The sequence below is a fragment of the Frieseomelitta varia genome, unplaced genomic scaffold (assembly GCF_011392965.1).
Source record: "Frieseomelitta varia isolate USP_RPSP 00005682 unplaced genomic scaffold, Fvar_1.2 scaffold_740, whole genome shotgun sequence".
Taxonomy (NCBI): domain Eukaryota; kingdom Metazoa; phylum Arthropoda; class Insecta; order Hymenoptera; family Apidae; genus Frieseomelitta; species Frieseomelitta varia.
In genome coordinates, this window is record NW_025110524.1 from 3,764 (window position 1) to 18,217 (window position 14,454).

General features: G+C 37.2%; 1 protein-coding gene across 1 annotated transcript in view; it reads right to left on the minus strand.

Annotated features, from left to right (window-relative positions):
* Positions 1–1,188: 1,188 nt before the first annotated feature.
* Positions 1,189–14,454, minus strand: part of LOC122535580 (carbonic anhydrase-related protein 10-like) — a 72,895-nt gene continuing 59,629 nt past the window's right edge. Inside the window, exons 5-8 of the mRNA XM_043667244.1 lie at positions 3,494–3,648; positions 2,331–2,456; positions 1,472–1,520; positions 1,189–1,367 (exon numbers count right to left, since the gene is read on the minus strand). Coding sequence (XP_043523179.1) covers positions 1,321–1,367; positions 1,472–1,520; positions 2,331–2,456; positions 3,494–3,648 — 377 coding nt within the window. The 3' untranslated portion in view covers positions 1,189–1,320. The remainder of the gene's footprint in view (positions 1,368–1,471; positions 1,521–2,330; positions 2,457–3,493; positions 3,649–14,454) is intronic.

The window sequence follows — 14,454 nt, forward strand, 5'->3', positions numbered from 1 at the left end:
CACCTGGTCGAACGATCGACCATCTTTGCAGCGGATTTATTCCATTTACAAAAGCGCAATCTCCAGAAACCTTTGTTATTCACCCCAACACGTACGCAAACTCTTTCGAACATTGCTCTCGACGTCTTCTCGATCAAGTTCATCAACTTCCTCAAAATTTAAAATTTCTTGTCACCTTCTCAAAATTCTGAATTGCATCTGAGAATCGTAAACAGAGGGATCTACTTTGTTACGTCGGAAATTCACGAGAGGTGCGATCAATTAGGGTATCGGACGCCGGTCGGGATATTTCCATTTCTTGGTACGTTTGCCTCGATCTCGAATCGTTTCTCTTGGCCGTTTTTGTCGCGGGAAGAACGACGGGAACGATTCCCGGAAGGTGTTCAGGCGACAAATACAAATTCCAGCCGCGCTCCAACACACTTATCATCCCCGTCAGAATCGGTTCGACCGCGATAGCTCGAGAAACGACCTTCTGAAACCGGGATGGCCCGATCCCTCCTAGCTCGTGAATCTTCTGCCCGTTTCGTATCCTGGATGCAGCTGCTCAGCATCGACGGAAATCGCTTGGCCAACGAAATCGAAACACCGGTAAACCTTTATCGATCGTTTCTCTCCGTGTTAATTGTCGTGTCTGTTGGCGATTATCAGCGCGCAATTTAGCTTTCAAGCGTTGGACTGGTTTGGAATTTCTGTTTCTTTTCGACAGAGAGAGAGAGAGAGAGAGAGAGAGAGAGAGAGAGAGAGAGAGATTATTGGACGAATTAATCGAAATTTTAAGATTTTGCAAGTTTCCATTCGAATTTCTTAATTCCATCAGTTTGTTAATTGCCAGGATAAAGGTACAGCGTGAAAGCTGTCGAAAAGAAACTTGTCCAATTCTTGTTGGATAGCAGGTTATTAAATAAAGTTCGAACAAATCCAATCGAGTTTCCCCCGAAAGTTTCTCCCTTCGGTAAAATTAGGAATGGCTTTGAATTCGTACATTTCCGGAAATGATCGTTACGATAATTCGAATTAAAACAGAACTCTTGATAGTCTTACAATTAATCGTCTTTCAGTTTTCACTTCGTTCGTCGTTTCGCAACGCGGAGTGATGAAAGATCGTTAAAGTACTTGAGGAGTTCGCAGATCTGCAGAAACTTTGTCTGCCATTCTTTTCTTTTTTTCTTTTCTTTTTTGGACGAATCGGAGTTCCCTGAACGGTGACCTTGTCAAGCCTTGTAAACACTGTGGTTTTTCTGCCTGCTAGCAAATGTCCGCGTGAACCTGTCGCGTCGAAAGCCAAAAATGTCTCTGGTTTGCGTGGTCGGCCAGGATTCAGATGACGTTGTGCGATAGGGTGCCGTCGTCCTGCCACGTGTTCGCTGGAAAGAAAAAGTCATCTTTTCAGATTCTCATCGAGACGATCTCTTCGCTAAATGGTAAGAAGTGTAGGGGCTGCACGAGCCTGGATAATATCCTGGGTTACCTCTATAGTGCATGTCCTGGGCCATCGATGGACACTTCGCGTCCGGTCGCTGTCGGGAAAAGAAACACCAAATTTTTCGTTAATTTTTGACTTAAATCATAATCAACGTAACACTCCTGCTCGAAAATTTAGACGAAATCTGTTTGTAATTATTGCAGATTTTCAATAGATCTTAGTAAATAGCAATTAGTATTATAAATAATAATAATATAGTAGAGGTTTTTCTTTATCCGAACTATTTTTTATCTTAATATTATATTATATTAATTTTTATAGAGGTTTTCTGAATATCTTAATATTGCATTGAGATTATATCAAAATTATACAATATTGTGTTATCAGAACAGAATGTCTGCTGGTAATTGGAAACTCACATTACTTATTGGCAGACATTCTAATGACATGTAACGTTTGGACATTAAGATATTCGAAAAATAAAGTTTCGAACATCGAGTCCCTGTTACATTTATTTAAGAAAGTCCTAAAGTTTGGAATTCTAACACGCTCTGACCTTTTCGATGTTTTCGAAATCCCAACGTACTCTAAATTCCCGAGCAGCAATGCACGTCCAAACTCTAATACCGTATCAATATCTAATATCCATGTAATAAACGTCATTTATTTGCTTCATCATTAACGAATTCTAGATTCTAAAATCCAATTAAAAAAAAAAATACATAGAAAATGAATATCGAATATCATGCCTCGCGTTTGAACTTGGAGCGATCGACGTAATTGAATTCACTTTACACGATCAAGATTCCCCGTCGGTTAACGCGATTAGTCGATGAAAAATTAGCAGAGGAGCAACGCGTGACTGGTAGGAACGAGGTAGGGAAAGTAAAACGAAGCAATTCACCTTGTGAAAATCAATGTTTGTTCGTATAGTCCTGTAATGAAGATCCTGCAGCGGCCTCGAATTGTTTCCCAGGGGTGCTTTCGGGATGGTCGACGGACCTTGCATTAGTTTCCTTAGTGCGTAAAGCTGGAAATGGGATTAGGATTACGATGTAACGATGCCGTTCCCTCGTTCAATATTTAACCATAAAGCAGAGCTTGTTAAGTAATGGCGCGGTCGTGAACGTGGTGGGGGTACGAGAATAAGGGGTGGCGGTGGTGGTGGAAGCCCCAAGAATAGCCCCGAGGAAACGGGAGTTGAATCTCGAAAGTAATGTACTTAGGCCATCGGTGTTGGTGCTGCCTGACACCTTATTAAATTATTTATCGCCCTGCGATTAATTTTGCAACAGCGCAAAGGAGATTAATAACACGGGCCAAGGATTTACGCGAGTTTCTTTAGAAAATTTCGCGCGCGCTTTCGCCCCTAATCTCTCGAGCAGAGATTTCCCGAGAAGGTCTGGCCTATACACACGAATGTCTACTCGAGTAAGAATAATTAAGATAAAATAAAATAAAAAAATACAACGATATTAAATATTTTATTCTGAGAAATGTATTGTACATTGTGGTTAATGTACATTGATTTTTTTTTTGTGAGATCGTGTATATATATTCTTTGAAACAACTGTAAGAAACGTTGTTGGTAGTTTTTTGGAGTTGATAAGTAATTTTAAATAACAAATTAATCAAGATAAACATCTGTAAAACATCAAAAAAAAATATTTAAAACATGGATGTAGGCTTCTGCCCCTACGATGTTAGAGCAACGATGATATTAATCCTTTTTTGGGCAATTTTAAGAGTTTTTTACTTAACTTATACAATTACATGACGTTATAATACGATACCACTATCAGCCATGATTGTTAGAACATCTATTCTTATAGTTATATTTATTGGAATTACAGCAATAAATCTATATTCAAAAAAGCGCAAGTAATTTAAGATCAAATTGTCGAATTTTGCAAATGACCCCCGCAGATACACTGTTTGCGTAGGAAATATAAGATGGAAGGTTAACTAATTGATCAGTCGGCACACAGAGAGGGGCGATAAAAAAGGCTCGAGCGAGGAATACAAATCGAGGTAGATAGGAAGAAGGGAAAGAGGATCAACACTTACCTCTCGCGCTGTTACGTAAATAGGTTTGTTGAGGATCAGCCATACCGCCGTTTCCCAACAGCCTGGGTGAGTCGTGCTGCCCTCGTAAGTCATGTAATCGTTCGTGTTTGGAAGCAGGCTCTTCAAAGACAGGTGACGTACAGGTGCGGAATCACCTGCACAGAAAGACCAATCTTTCATCAGAACGATATATTAGAATGTGTCGAAAAATAGAAATATATGAATTAGAATTCAATTAGAAGGTTCAATTTAATTTTGAAATTATTTAAAAGAATAATCGATGTTGCTTTTAACGTCACTGATTTTTTCTGAAAAGCAACTTTCCAACTTGAGAGAAACGTTATGTGTTACATATGCGTGTGCTCTGCAATCTAGAATTATTCACGATTCGTAGTTTTCTTTCAGCTTCACATTCACTCGTCTTTTCGAAGCAATAAGAATTCCAATTCTTCAAATTCATTTGACTCGACAAATAATTGTACGCGAATATGGAGCATTCGGGGAAGAATTCAGATAAAATTTACTCGAAGAGACTTCTCGTTGAAAACTGAAACAGTTATTACCTAACAATTGACTTGGTGAAAGAAACAGTGCGTACAGTGATTTATTAACCCCTTTGCATTCGACTGTTCCCCGTAAGGCGACATCATACTTATAAATTTAGCTAACTTCCGATGCTATATCATTTTATTTCAAGTGATACTTCACTCGCTATTTCGTAAATATAAATTGCTGATAGACGATAGAAAAAATGTTTCCGAAAAGGTAAAGAGTTAAAATGCTCTTTAGAAATTCGCAAGTTCCTCGCTTATCCTCGAATTATCGAAGTCGACTTAGAAAGTTCTCTCGCCCCGAGTATCCCGATCGATTCAATAACAACCTCGCCACGTATCGAGAGCTAATTTTCAATTCTAATGCGTCGCGCTTTCGAATTTTCTGTTTTCAAGCCACGTGACGTATCGCGTTCGTGCCGGGGTGTTTATTATTAAATCGATCTAACGAAATCGATGCTGTCCGATCGTTGTACGAGCGGCAGCATCGTCTGCCTTATACGGCAAAGAGAATGAAGGCTGAACTTTTCGAGCTTTTTCTCTTTGTGCGACATAACGAAAGCGCATCGGTAAACAGCCGGAGCGTCTGTCGTCTGAATTTCAGAGTATTTGCATGCTAAACGATCAAAATTCGGCGGGTTCTCTTATTCTATCGGTAGAACGCTGCGTTGCATATTCAGCAACGTTATTTCGAATGCGACAAAATTACTCGACATTCGTCCGAGGCTACTCTTTGAACTTCAACTCGCGAAACAGACAGCCTGTGGAGGGATGGAAAAAAAAAGAAGAACGGGAGATCTCGCTTCGCCAGTGCCAAGGGAAAGAAACTTTGTACGCCATATATACATACATATATATATATATATACACATATTGTTTATTTATTTATTTATTCGCGGTAAATGGACGCGCGGCATCTTTTATACAACGAGGTCGTAACATCGACTGTTGTTACTACTGGTAACAACCTCATACTGTCTCTTTTATCACTGGAATATCTTTTATGCGTGTTTTTGTCTGGAATTTCTGTTGGGAGTATTCATGCTTTAACTTTTTCTTTTTCTTCATACTTCGACGCTGCTTTTTAAGCGCAGGAATTTTCTTATTTTGCGTGTTTTTGCGTTGTTCTTTCCTTTTTTTTTTAATTATTAGGATAGCTATTTTTTCGAGCATTAGAATTTTCTCCTTTGGTGTACTTCTTTTGATATTCGTATTGTGAAAGTTTTCCTTTAAAAGAGATCTCGGAATATCTCTTTCAGTTTGGTCGAATTTCATTTTTAACACTGTAGTCTACTGTCGTACTGCTTCATTCATTTCTTGCAATTTGTACCTTTTTTTTCATATTTTTGCATCTTCTTCTCTCGGTGATTTCTTTTTGGATATCTCCGTACTGACTTCCTACGCTCCCGTACTTCATCCTGGCTGATAGTAAGTGAATTATAATCGCGCGCACTCGAAAATAACAATCTTCTCCAGTTTCATTCTTTCATGTCGGGTCTTATCAAGCATTCTAGACACGTCGACGGGCACATTTTTCTTGTTCACGGATGTACAAACTTACCAAGAACGTTAAAAAATTACAACTCGCGTATTTATTGTTTTTTCCTTTTTCCATTAAGCACGCAAGTTTTCCCTGTCGATCGAAGCGTGAAACGAGTTTTTCGAAATACCTCAAAAACTACTTTCAGACTTCTATCTGATTCACCAAATTAATCACAATTAACTAAATTAACTAGATTGATTGCAATTAATTACGAATACCGTCAAAAAATATCGCAAGCCCTCAGCTCATTTTAAGTATCAACAGATATGTGAAACGGCCACTTCGTATGCCTTCGTATTTCCCTTTGATTACGTACGTTTGTACGTGTCAACAATAGAGCACAGTTAAAAATTATCATTTCCTTCCTCGCGGTTTCCCTCGTTAAAAGCGCTTTGCCGGTTCATAACTGACACCGGACTGTTCACGGATGATTTGCGCAAAGTTCGTAAGTAGAGACGTGCTCGTAATTCCCACTGTTGTGTATAAATCACCGCGGAAGAGCAACAACAACAAATTGTTGGCGGTCGTCGAATGATCGTAAAGAGAAATCGTGGTTACTCCCGTCGACCTAACGATTCGGTGTGACTCGTAAAACCGGGTGTGTATCGTGTATCACCTTGTCGTCGTCGTCGAGACGACGATACGAATAATCGATAAGGCGTGACCCGGGTCCCGAAGAAATTCACTTCACAGCGGCGATTTCGATTCTTAAACGGGGCTCGTTCGACCGTGCGCGAATCGCAGGCGAACTGGAAAACCAATGAAACACGAAACGAGAAGGAAGCAACCGGCTAATCGTCGAATATAATCGTGGAATTATACGGCAGAATGGTTTATCGAAATGGGAATTTCATAATTAAAATGCCTTTAGGAATGTTCATTATATTTTTACGCCTCTTCTCTTTCGCCCTCTCTTTCTTTCCTCTTGCTTCTACGAAATGTTGAAATGTTCCTTTAAAATGCAACAGATGGATATTAATTTTTTGCTCGGCAAGTTGTAGTTTCTTTCTTTTCTTCTTCTTTTTCTTTTTTCTTTCTTTTTTCTGTTTGTAATTTCCATAGAGTAGCGTTTTATAATATGTTTATCGATTATTTTAATTCGCATTTTAATCAAGATTCTTGTTTTTGCCGGAGTTATTGATATAGCTCTTAAGTTGATAATTATTACTGGTTCAATTACCGGTGTAATTAACGATAAAATGTATTTATATGAAAGCGTAATTTTGTAATACGCTGGCGATGTAATTTTTAAGTAATATTCTGTAAATATTCTTTTAATAATTAATAATTAATTTTACTATTTTGCATACGGTATTATATTGTATTTTCGTTCGCCTATAATAGGCTGTTAATTCAATTATGCAAAATTAATTGCGAAGATTAAATTACGTTAATTATGAATAGACTACGGATGTTCATATAAATTTATGCTTTCTGCAGGAAACATTGTATTTTAAGAGAAAATCACTTTTATTATGATAATTATAGTTTTACATTCTCACGAAAATATTAATTATGAAACTCAATCTATCGTTCATTAAAAGGTATTTTATACATTTTCAAGTCAGTGAATCCAATCGAAAATTCTACTTTCATACTTTAAAAATCTGTTCATGAAGAAACGAGGAATCAAGTATCTAATTATCTAGAAACGAAACGAAACGAAACAAAACGAGGAGTAACCTGTGTTTCATTTCCATTTTCTTCAAAGAAACGCTACAGAAACATTATTTAAAATCCTTTCTTTCAAGCACACCCGCGTTCCAAACGAAAAATCCCACCGGCAAGCACAAAATCCGATCGAAAACCCATCCACCTCAAAAAGAATCTCCACTAACAACTTTAATCATTCTCATAAACGAGAAGCATACGAGCGACCAACTCAATCCCAAGACTCGAGTCTTTCTCCCCCATTCACACCCCCAGTAGCCATTCCACCTTTTAGACGAGCCCTGTGGATGATTAATCTGAAAGTCGGACATCGTTTCGTAGAAAGAACTCTCTCTCCATCGTTTTGGAGGAGATGCATCTTCCGTCGTCATTAATCGGGCCTAAATGAAAATCATCGTGGCCGAATGGCCAGTGCTCGAATAGGAGAGAGGGAGAGGGAGAGAGAGAGAGAGAGAGAGTTGCTGAAAAGCTTCTTCTTACGCGGTGGCGTCGCGACGTCGCGGTTACGAGGCAAGCTATCCCTTCGTATCGAGGCGTGTGACATTAAGGAGAAGCGAGCGTGTGTCGGGGCAAATGGTGGACTGACACAAGGGATAAATGTGGCGGCCCTCAGCCATCCGGCCTGTTCTCGTCTTCCGCGGCGAGGGAACATTTTTAGGACAGCATTCAGCCCGCTTAGAGGGCAGAAAGTGGCGGACCCCGTCAACCTTTTATCCATGAATCCCTCGTATCTTTCTCTATCTCTCGTTCAGTCCCTTTTCCTCCTTTCTCCTCTTTTCTATTCATGATCCTTGTTTTTATCTCTCTCTCTCTCTATTTTTCTTATTCCCTCTAGCAGTCTCTTTCCCTCCCCCTTTTTCTATTCACGATCTTTTTTCGCACCTCCCTTCCTTTCGCGGTTTCTTCCTCTCTATCTGTATCTTTATCTCTTTCGATCTCTCTTTTCCATCAACGATCTTCTTTTTTCCATTTATCTCTCCCTATTTCGAACTGTATTTCCGTCTCTCTTATCTTCCCTTTCTACCTCCAAGTCTCTTATCTCTCTTCCGTCGCGATCCTCACTTCTCCATCAACGATCCTTCTCCCGACTTCCTCTCTTCCTACTTCAAACTGCATTTTCGTCCCTCTTATCTTCTCGTTCTTTCATTTCTCTTTCGTCGCGACCCTCTCTTTTCTATCAACGATCCTTCTTCCGATTTCAAACTGTCTTTTTCAAACTGTATTTCCGTTCTCACTTATCTTCTCCTTCTCCCGCGAAGTCTTTCCTCGCGACCCTCCTTCCTGTCCGCGATCCTTCTCGCCAGCTCTCGCACGCCTTACATCTCAGACGCTCCTTTTCTCCATTCGTTTTCCCGACGTTGAACGGGTCGCGGAGACGCGTGTCCCCGCGCTTTATTTTTATTTATCGCACCGCCCCGATTCCCTTTCTTCGAGGGCGTCACACGCGGAAAGCGCCGCGTGATAAATAATAAGGAGGACGCCCGGAGACGGAGAAATATCAAGCGTGTCCGAGGATCGAAGGGGAGGAGGGGCAGCGCTGCGAAGGATTCTCTTTGTGTGATTAATGGGGCCGTTGTGTCGGACGGAGAGAATGGGGAGGCCGCAAGGAGGCCGTTGCATTGTGAGAGTGTTAATAGATTGATGAGTCGAGATGTGGATTAATTGAGGATGATTGGTGGGCGATTTCGGGTGTCGCAAATGGCTCGTGACTCATGAGCTTTGAGCGCCGGGGGCGGAAGATGTTTTCATTAATGGGATAAATTGTGATTGTTTGCAGAAAATTGAACAGGTAGAACCTGTTCACTAGAAATAGTAAAGCTTTGTACATTTTTATTCGTTATATCGACTCATCCTTGTATATTTTAATGTATGCGTGCTAGATATCTCAAAAATTTGAAGATTAGGTCATTCGTATCATTAATATTGAAAGATGTAATTAATTACTGTTGATATAATTTTATTTTTTTATTTTCATAGTCTTGTAGTCTTTTGTCAAAAGGATTTTTAATGCTCCAATTTTTTTTTTAAACGTTCTTCCTGATGTTAGTAATCTTCTCAACGATAAGAAGTTACACTTCGATACTCAAAATCCTTTTCGTACATTAGTTAGGTCAAATGGATATTTATGCACGTCAACTATCCAAAAAGCATACGCAAATATGTACGAAAGATGTGCAAATATTTAGTCTGTTTTTCGTGCATATTTGTATAATTATTGTTCGTGCATATTTGCTCGTGTCTTTTGCGTTTTCGCCTGTTGTTCGTGCATATTTTCACGTTTTTCGTGCATATTTGTATACTTGCATATGCCCTTTTGAATATTTGCATACTTTCCCGTTTTTCGTGCATATTTCCATATGACTTTTCCATATATTTCGTGCATATTGAAATATGCAAATAGGCGCGAAAAATGTGCGTTAATAAACATTAAATTTCACGCAGTATGCCTGTTGCAATACATGTACCCTGAGCAGTTGCAATCGCAGTATTATCACCTTCGTTTATTATTTGATTATTTGGAAAATAGAAATTACATAATAATATTTTATTACGTGATTAAATAAAATAGAGCCAAATACAATGAAACAGACATAAAGACAACATGTAACGCTTGTTATGTGCACATGCTTTTTGACAAGATTATGCAAAACTTTGCAAAACTTTCTATTCAAATTTTTGTTCGTACATGTGCATTTGTTAGAACAGCAGCTGCTCTCTTCTCAACAAAATAAATCTATCTTCCTTATCTTTTTCATTAATCTCTATCGCTAGTTTCGTGCATTCGATAATCTTGAATAATGGAGAAATAGAAGGCTAGAAATAATAAATAATAATAAAAATAGAAGGCTAGAAGTAATAAGTAATAATAAAAATAGAAGGCTAGAAATAATAAATAAATGAGGGAAGCATGCAAGTAGATAACTAAATATATAAAAGTCGTACGTTGCTACGTTATATGATTTTATTTGGATACGCAATACTTATATTTGTCTTTGTGATTTTTATCGACTTTGTCGAACCTACGTTCTTTCCAGGAAATTTCTTTCTCAATCCATTCTCAGTAGTAAATTTCAAAAATCATCATCGTATTTCATATATATATATATATATATATATATATATATATATATATATATATACTGCATATTCAAAAATAATATCAATAAAATAACAATACGAATGAGAAGACACACTTATGTCCTTCATGTAATAAAAAGAGAAAGAAACGGAGAGAAAGCATTCAGGCAGGTGACAAATAACGATAAAGAGAGGCGCAGAATGGGAAAAAAGGGGACGTAGCCAGGGTATCGCAGCAAGAATAGGACGAGGTCTGGAATCCAGGTACGAAAAAGAGGGAACAGAGGGTGATTAATGAAATGCATTAACTCTTGCATGGAGGTCGCGGGGAAAAAGCGCGATGAGATTGAGAAACGTGTCACGCGCTGCTTCGTTCCATTCGGGCTCGCTACTCGATTTCGGAGAACGCTCCAACGCGGTGGCAATGAATTTTCAGATTTCTGCTACGTGGCGCAGAAGGTTCGCTTGCACGCGTGCACGAGCGACGCGCAGATTATAAAAAAAAAAAAAGAAAAAAAAGAAAATTGAAAAAGGGAGAAGTGAAAAATGAAAAAAAAAAAAGGAAAGAACAATTATTTCGACGTTTTTCAACGCGGTTTAACGTCGATCCGTCCGTGGTGTACGCTTTTTCGTGAAATTGATCTTTTTTTTTTTTGTTATGGATGCTGAATTAGTTATTTTTTTCTTTTTTTTTATAAAATTTAAAAATTGGTACATTTGAAATGTTTTTTCCTCAATTTTTTTTTTGAAATTACTCAACTTTATTGCGATATCTTTTCAAGTAATACGCTTTTTATTTGAGGTCCAAATCAGTCTAATTGCGTAGTTATCAAATTTTCTCACTTTGCTAGTCTTCAAAAAAATGGCAATACGTGTTTAGAAAAGTTGTTAAGTACCTTGTAAATGTTGTAAAAACGTGAGACATGTAAATTACCTTTTTATTATTTTCTATATCTTAAATCAAAGTATACATTTTTCCAAGTATGTTCTTGACTCTGATTTTTAAACATCAAACAATATATTTGTCGCCGACATTAATGCATTGATCGAATATTTTTTGGGATTTAAATTGTTCTATAAAATCTGACGAAAGTGAACGAATGAACCAAAATAGTAGATAATTAAACGTAGATAATTAAAATCAAGATGCTAGCGAAAAAATTTTAAGAAAAAATCGTGAAATATCTTTTCTTTTTGAATTGATATCCGTATCACTGATCTTGCGACAAACAGATATTGCGTTTGCTTTAGATACGTTCAGTCCTGGGAAAATAGGCATTCCTTTCGATATGGATGCAGTTTTGTGATTTTTACTATTTTCCTCTCTCGCTCGTTTCCCTTTTTCTCTCTCTTTTTTCACGCTGCAACTACACCATGACGAAGAACGGTTAATATTTGCATAAAGAAAATATTTCGTCGTTTTCAAACTGGCGGCGTTCGAAAGCGATTGATTTTTCGAATTTCAAACTGTTTCGGGATTTTTCCACATTAAACAATGCCACAGGAACGTGAAGGGGTACGATTGAAAATATGGCCGAAGCTCAGTGAGGATAAAGGCGAGGATATTTGTTTTATTCGTTTTAAATCTGGCAAGGAGGGGTCTGGCAGAAGGAAGAACGTGTTCCAAATTAGAGGAGCGATATGAAACGGATTTATAATCGCGTAACACGAGGTCGTAGCGTTACGCTGAATACTAATAATATAAAATAAACTTTCAAGATAAAGGCGACATCGTTCAAAATAATGACGGCTGAGCATACTTTTGATTATTTGATGCTCGGCCATATCTCGAGCATCGAGCTAATATCATTAGCGAAATTTTACGAGACACGAGTCACGAGTATACATGCTTGTATAATATTAACAAATCAAAGTAACATTTTACAAATTACAAATTACCCAATTACTGTTTCATTATTCGTCACTCCAGATTTGTAAAGAATTTAGAAATTCTTGAAGCGCGGAGCTGTTGCGATATTTTTTCAAAGTATTTCGTCCACCAAAAGATTGTTTAGAGGTACTCTGGCGAAATACCGTAAAATTATTTAAAGCAACTTCTGACTCACCAATTTATTAATATCACTTGACAAATTATCGTTCGTGTCCAATAATTATAATTTCTACGTCTTCGAAAAATACGGAAACAAAAAAAAAAAAAAAAAAAAAAAATAAAAAATAAGACACACTAATTATAAATTCCAAAATGGCGAAACCAGCAGAAATCTTCTTGGTTGCAATAATCATTAAAAGCAGTACGAAACTATCGACATCTAGCAATTATCCTAATCGAACGTATTAACCCATTTAAGATGGCTTGTCGGGACAAACGTAAATACACACACTCGCTCTCTCATTTATTATCGAATCGACTATCGGCGATGCTCGCGTTGCGTCGAATATTCTTCGAGAAGGCGTACGTGTGCGGCTGTCGTTGCGTGGAAGCCGAGAGCAAAGGGCTCTTAGGAAAATTAACCGACCTTAATGGCTCGGCCACACAACCGGGGATAATGATGATGACAGTGGCGATAATCACGATATAAGAACACCGATGGGGCACGCCATCATAACGCTGTCTCCTCCTCCACTGTGTGTCAAACTGAAGTTCAAGCGTAATCACCGTATGCAGCGAAGATGAAATTGCACGATTTTGCCGAACGTTTGTCGCGCACGTCAAACATTTGCGTTCACAAGGGATCGCGAACATCATGACTTTAAAGTTACGAAGTAGTAATTGGATTTTATGTGGGAAGTTTATGTTATGTTAGTCACACGTTGTGCTCGCGTAATATTTAGAAAAGATGAGAATGGAAAGGGGAATTAGGAAAGAAAAGCAGATTGATAATTGTATTAGGAGTACCCATGAGTAATGTCATTTTTTTTGATGCTGTATAAAATTTTATTTTATTTTATTTAAGAGTTTTCATCTATAATATAATTTAACAATAAACACGCTAAATATATTTAACTAACTAAGAATATAGGTCATGTTATAATGAGTTAAATTATTGTCATTGACAATTTAGTTTATTAAACATTATTTATAAATAATGATACTTAATCCTGATACTTAAGAGAGATTAACGTGAAAAATGTAAGAATATACTTTTTAAAATAATTATTTATTATATATTGTTGGTTGCAACTACTAGTGCACAAAATACCTATATCTAATCAAGAAAAAGAAAAGAATTTTTGCCATAAGTAATTTTTAGAAATAGTAGAAATTATAATCAAATGTTACAATTTTGTTTCGTGTATATTTTTCAAAGATTACTATTTTCACATTGTCGTTTCTTACATCTTAAAATTAAACACTCAATTAATTTATAACGTGGAAAATTATTTTTTTTATAGAATATTTAAAATTATTCATTAAACGATATGTAAAATTTTGTATTAAAGCAAGAATAATACACACGAGAGAATATTATGGAAAAATTAATTAAATAACGTAGTTAACAAAAGCCACGGGAAACACTGTAACTTTATATGTCGTATGCTGCTATAAATTACGGATGAAAATGAATATTTGCTTGCTGTTTCGTAAGCAAGTGATTGAAGTAAGAGAAACGGCGAAGGAAGACAACGAAATAATGACTTCCATTTAATTGATACAAGATTAATTGTTTTTGATCGGTCGTTTCATTAATGAAACGCGTGCATTTAATTTCATTTGAGCAAACGCGATCTCTTTCGAGGTCACTCATTTCATTAAACAGATTCAGTTTTCCAAATTAATTCTACGTTTGCTCGGTATAATTAAATCGAACTCTGGGAACTATTTGCCAACCTAATTGCACAAAAACCAGCGTACAAACAGACTTACTTAGTCGTTTCATTACCTGGAATCAAGAATAACAGCATGTCAAGTAAAAACCAAAAATAAATTCGTGCAAGATTTTCGAAATTTCCACGTATGACAGGATCTTACGTTTGATTCAAATAAAGTTACTCAAACTCAATAAGCAAGATTTATTGTCTACCGCACTTTACTTTAGAATTTTCTATAGCAAATAAAAATGACGATGATAAAGATGGGAAAATTAAAGATAAAAGAACTGCAAATAAACAGATCGTTTAATAAATTCGTCGCATAATTCAGTTGGTTATGTTGAGAA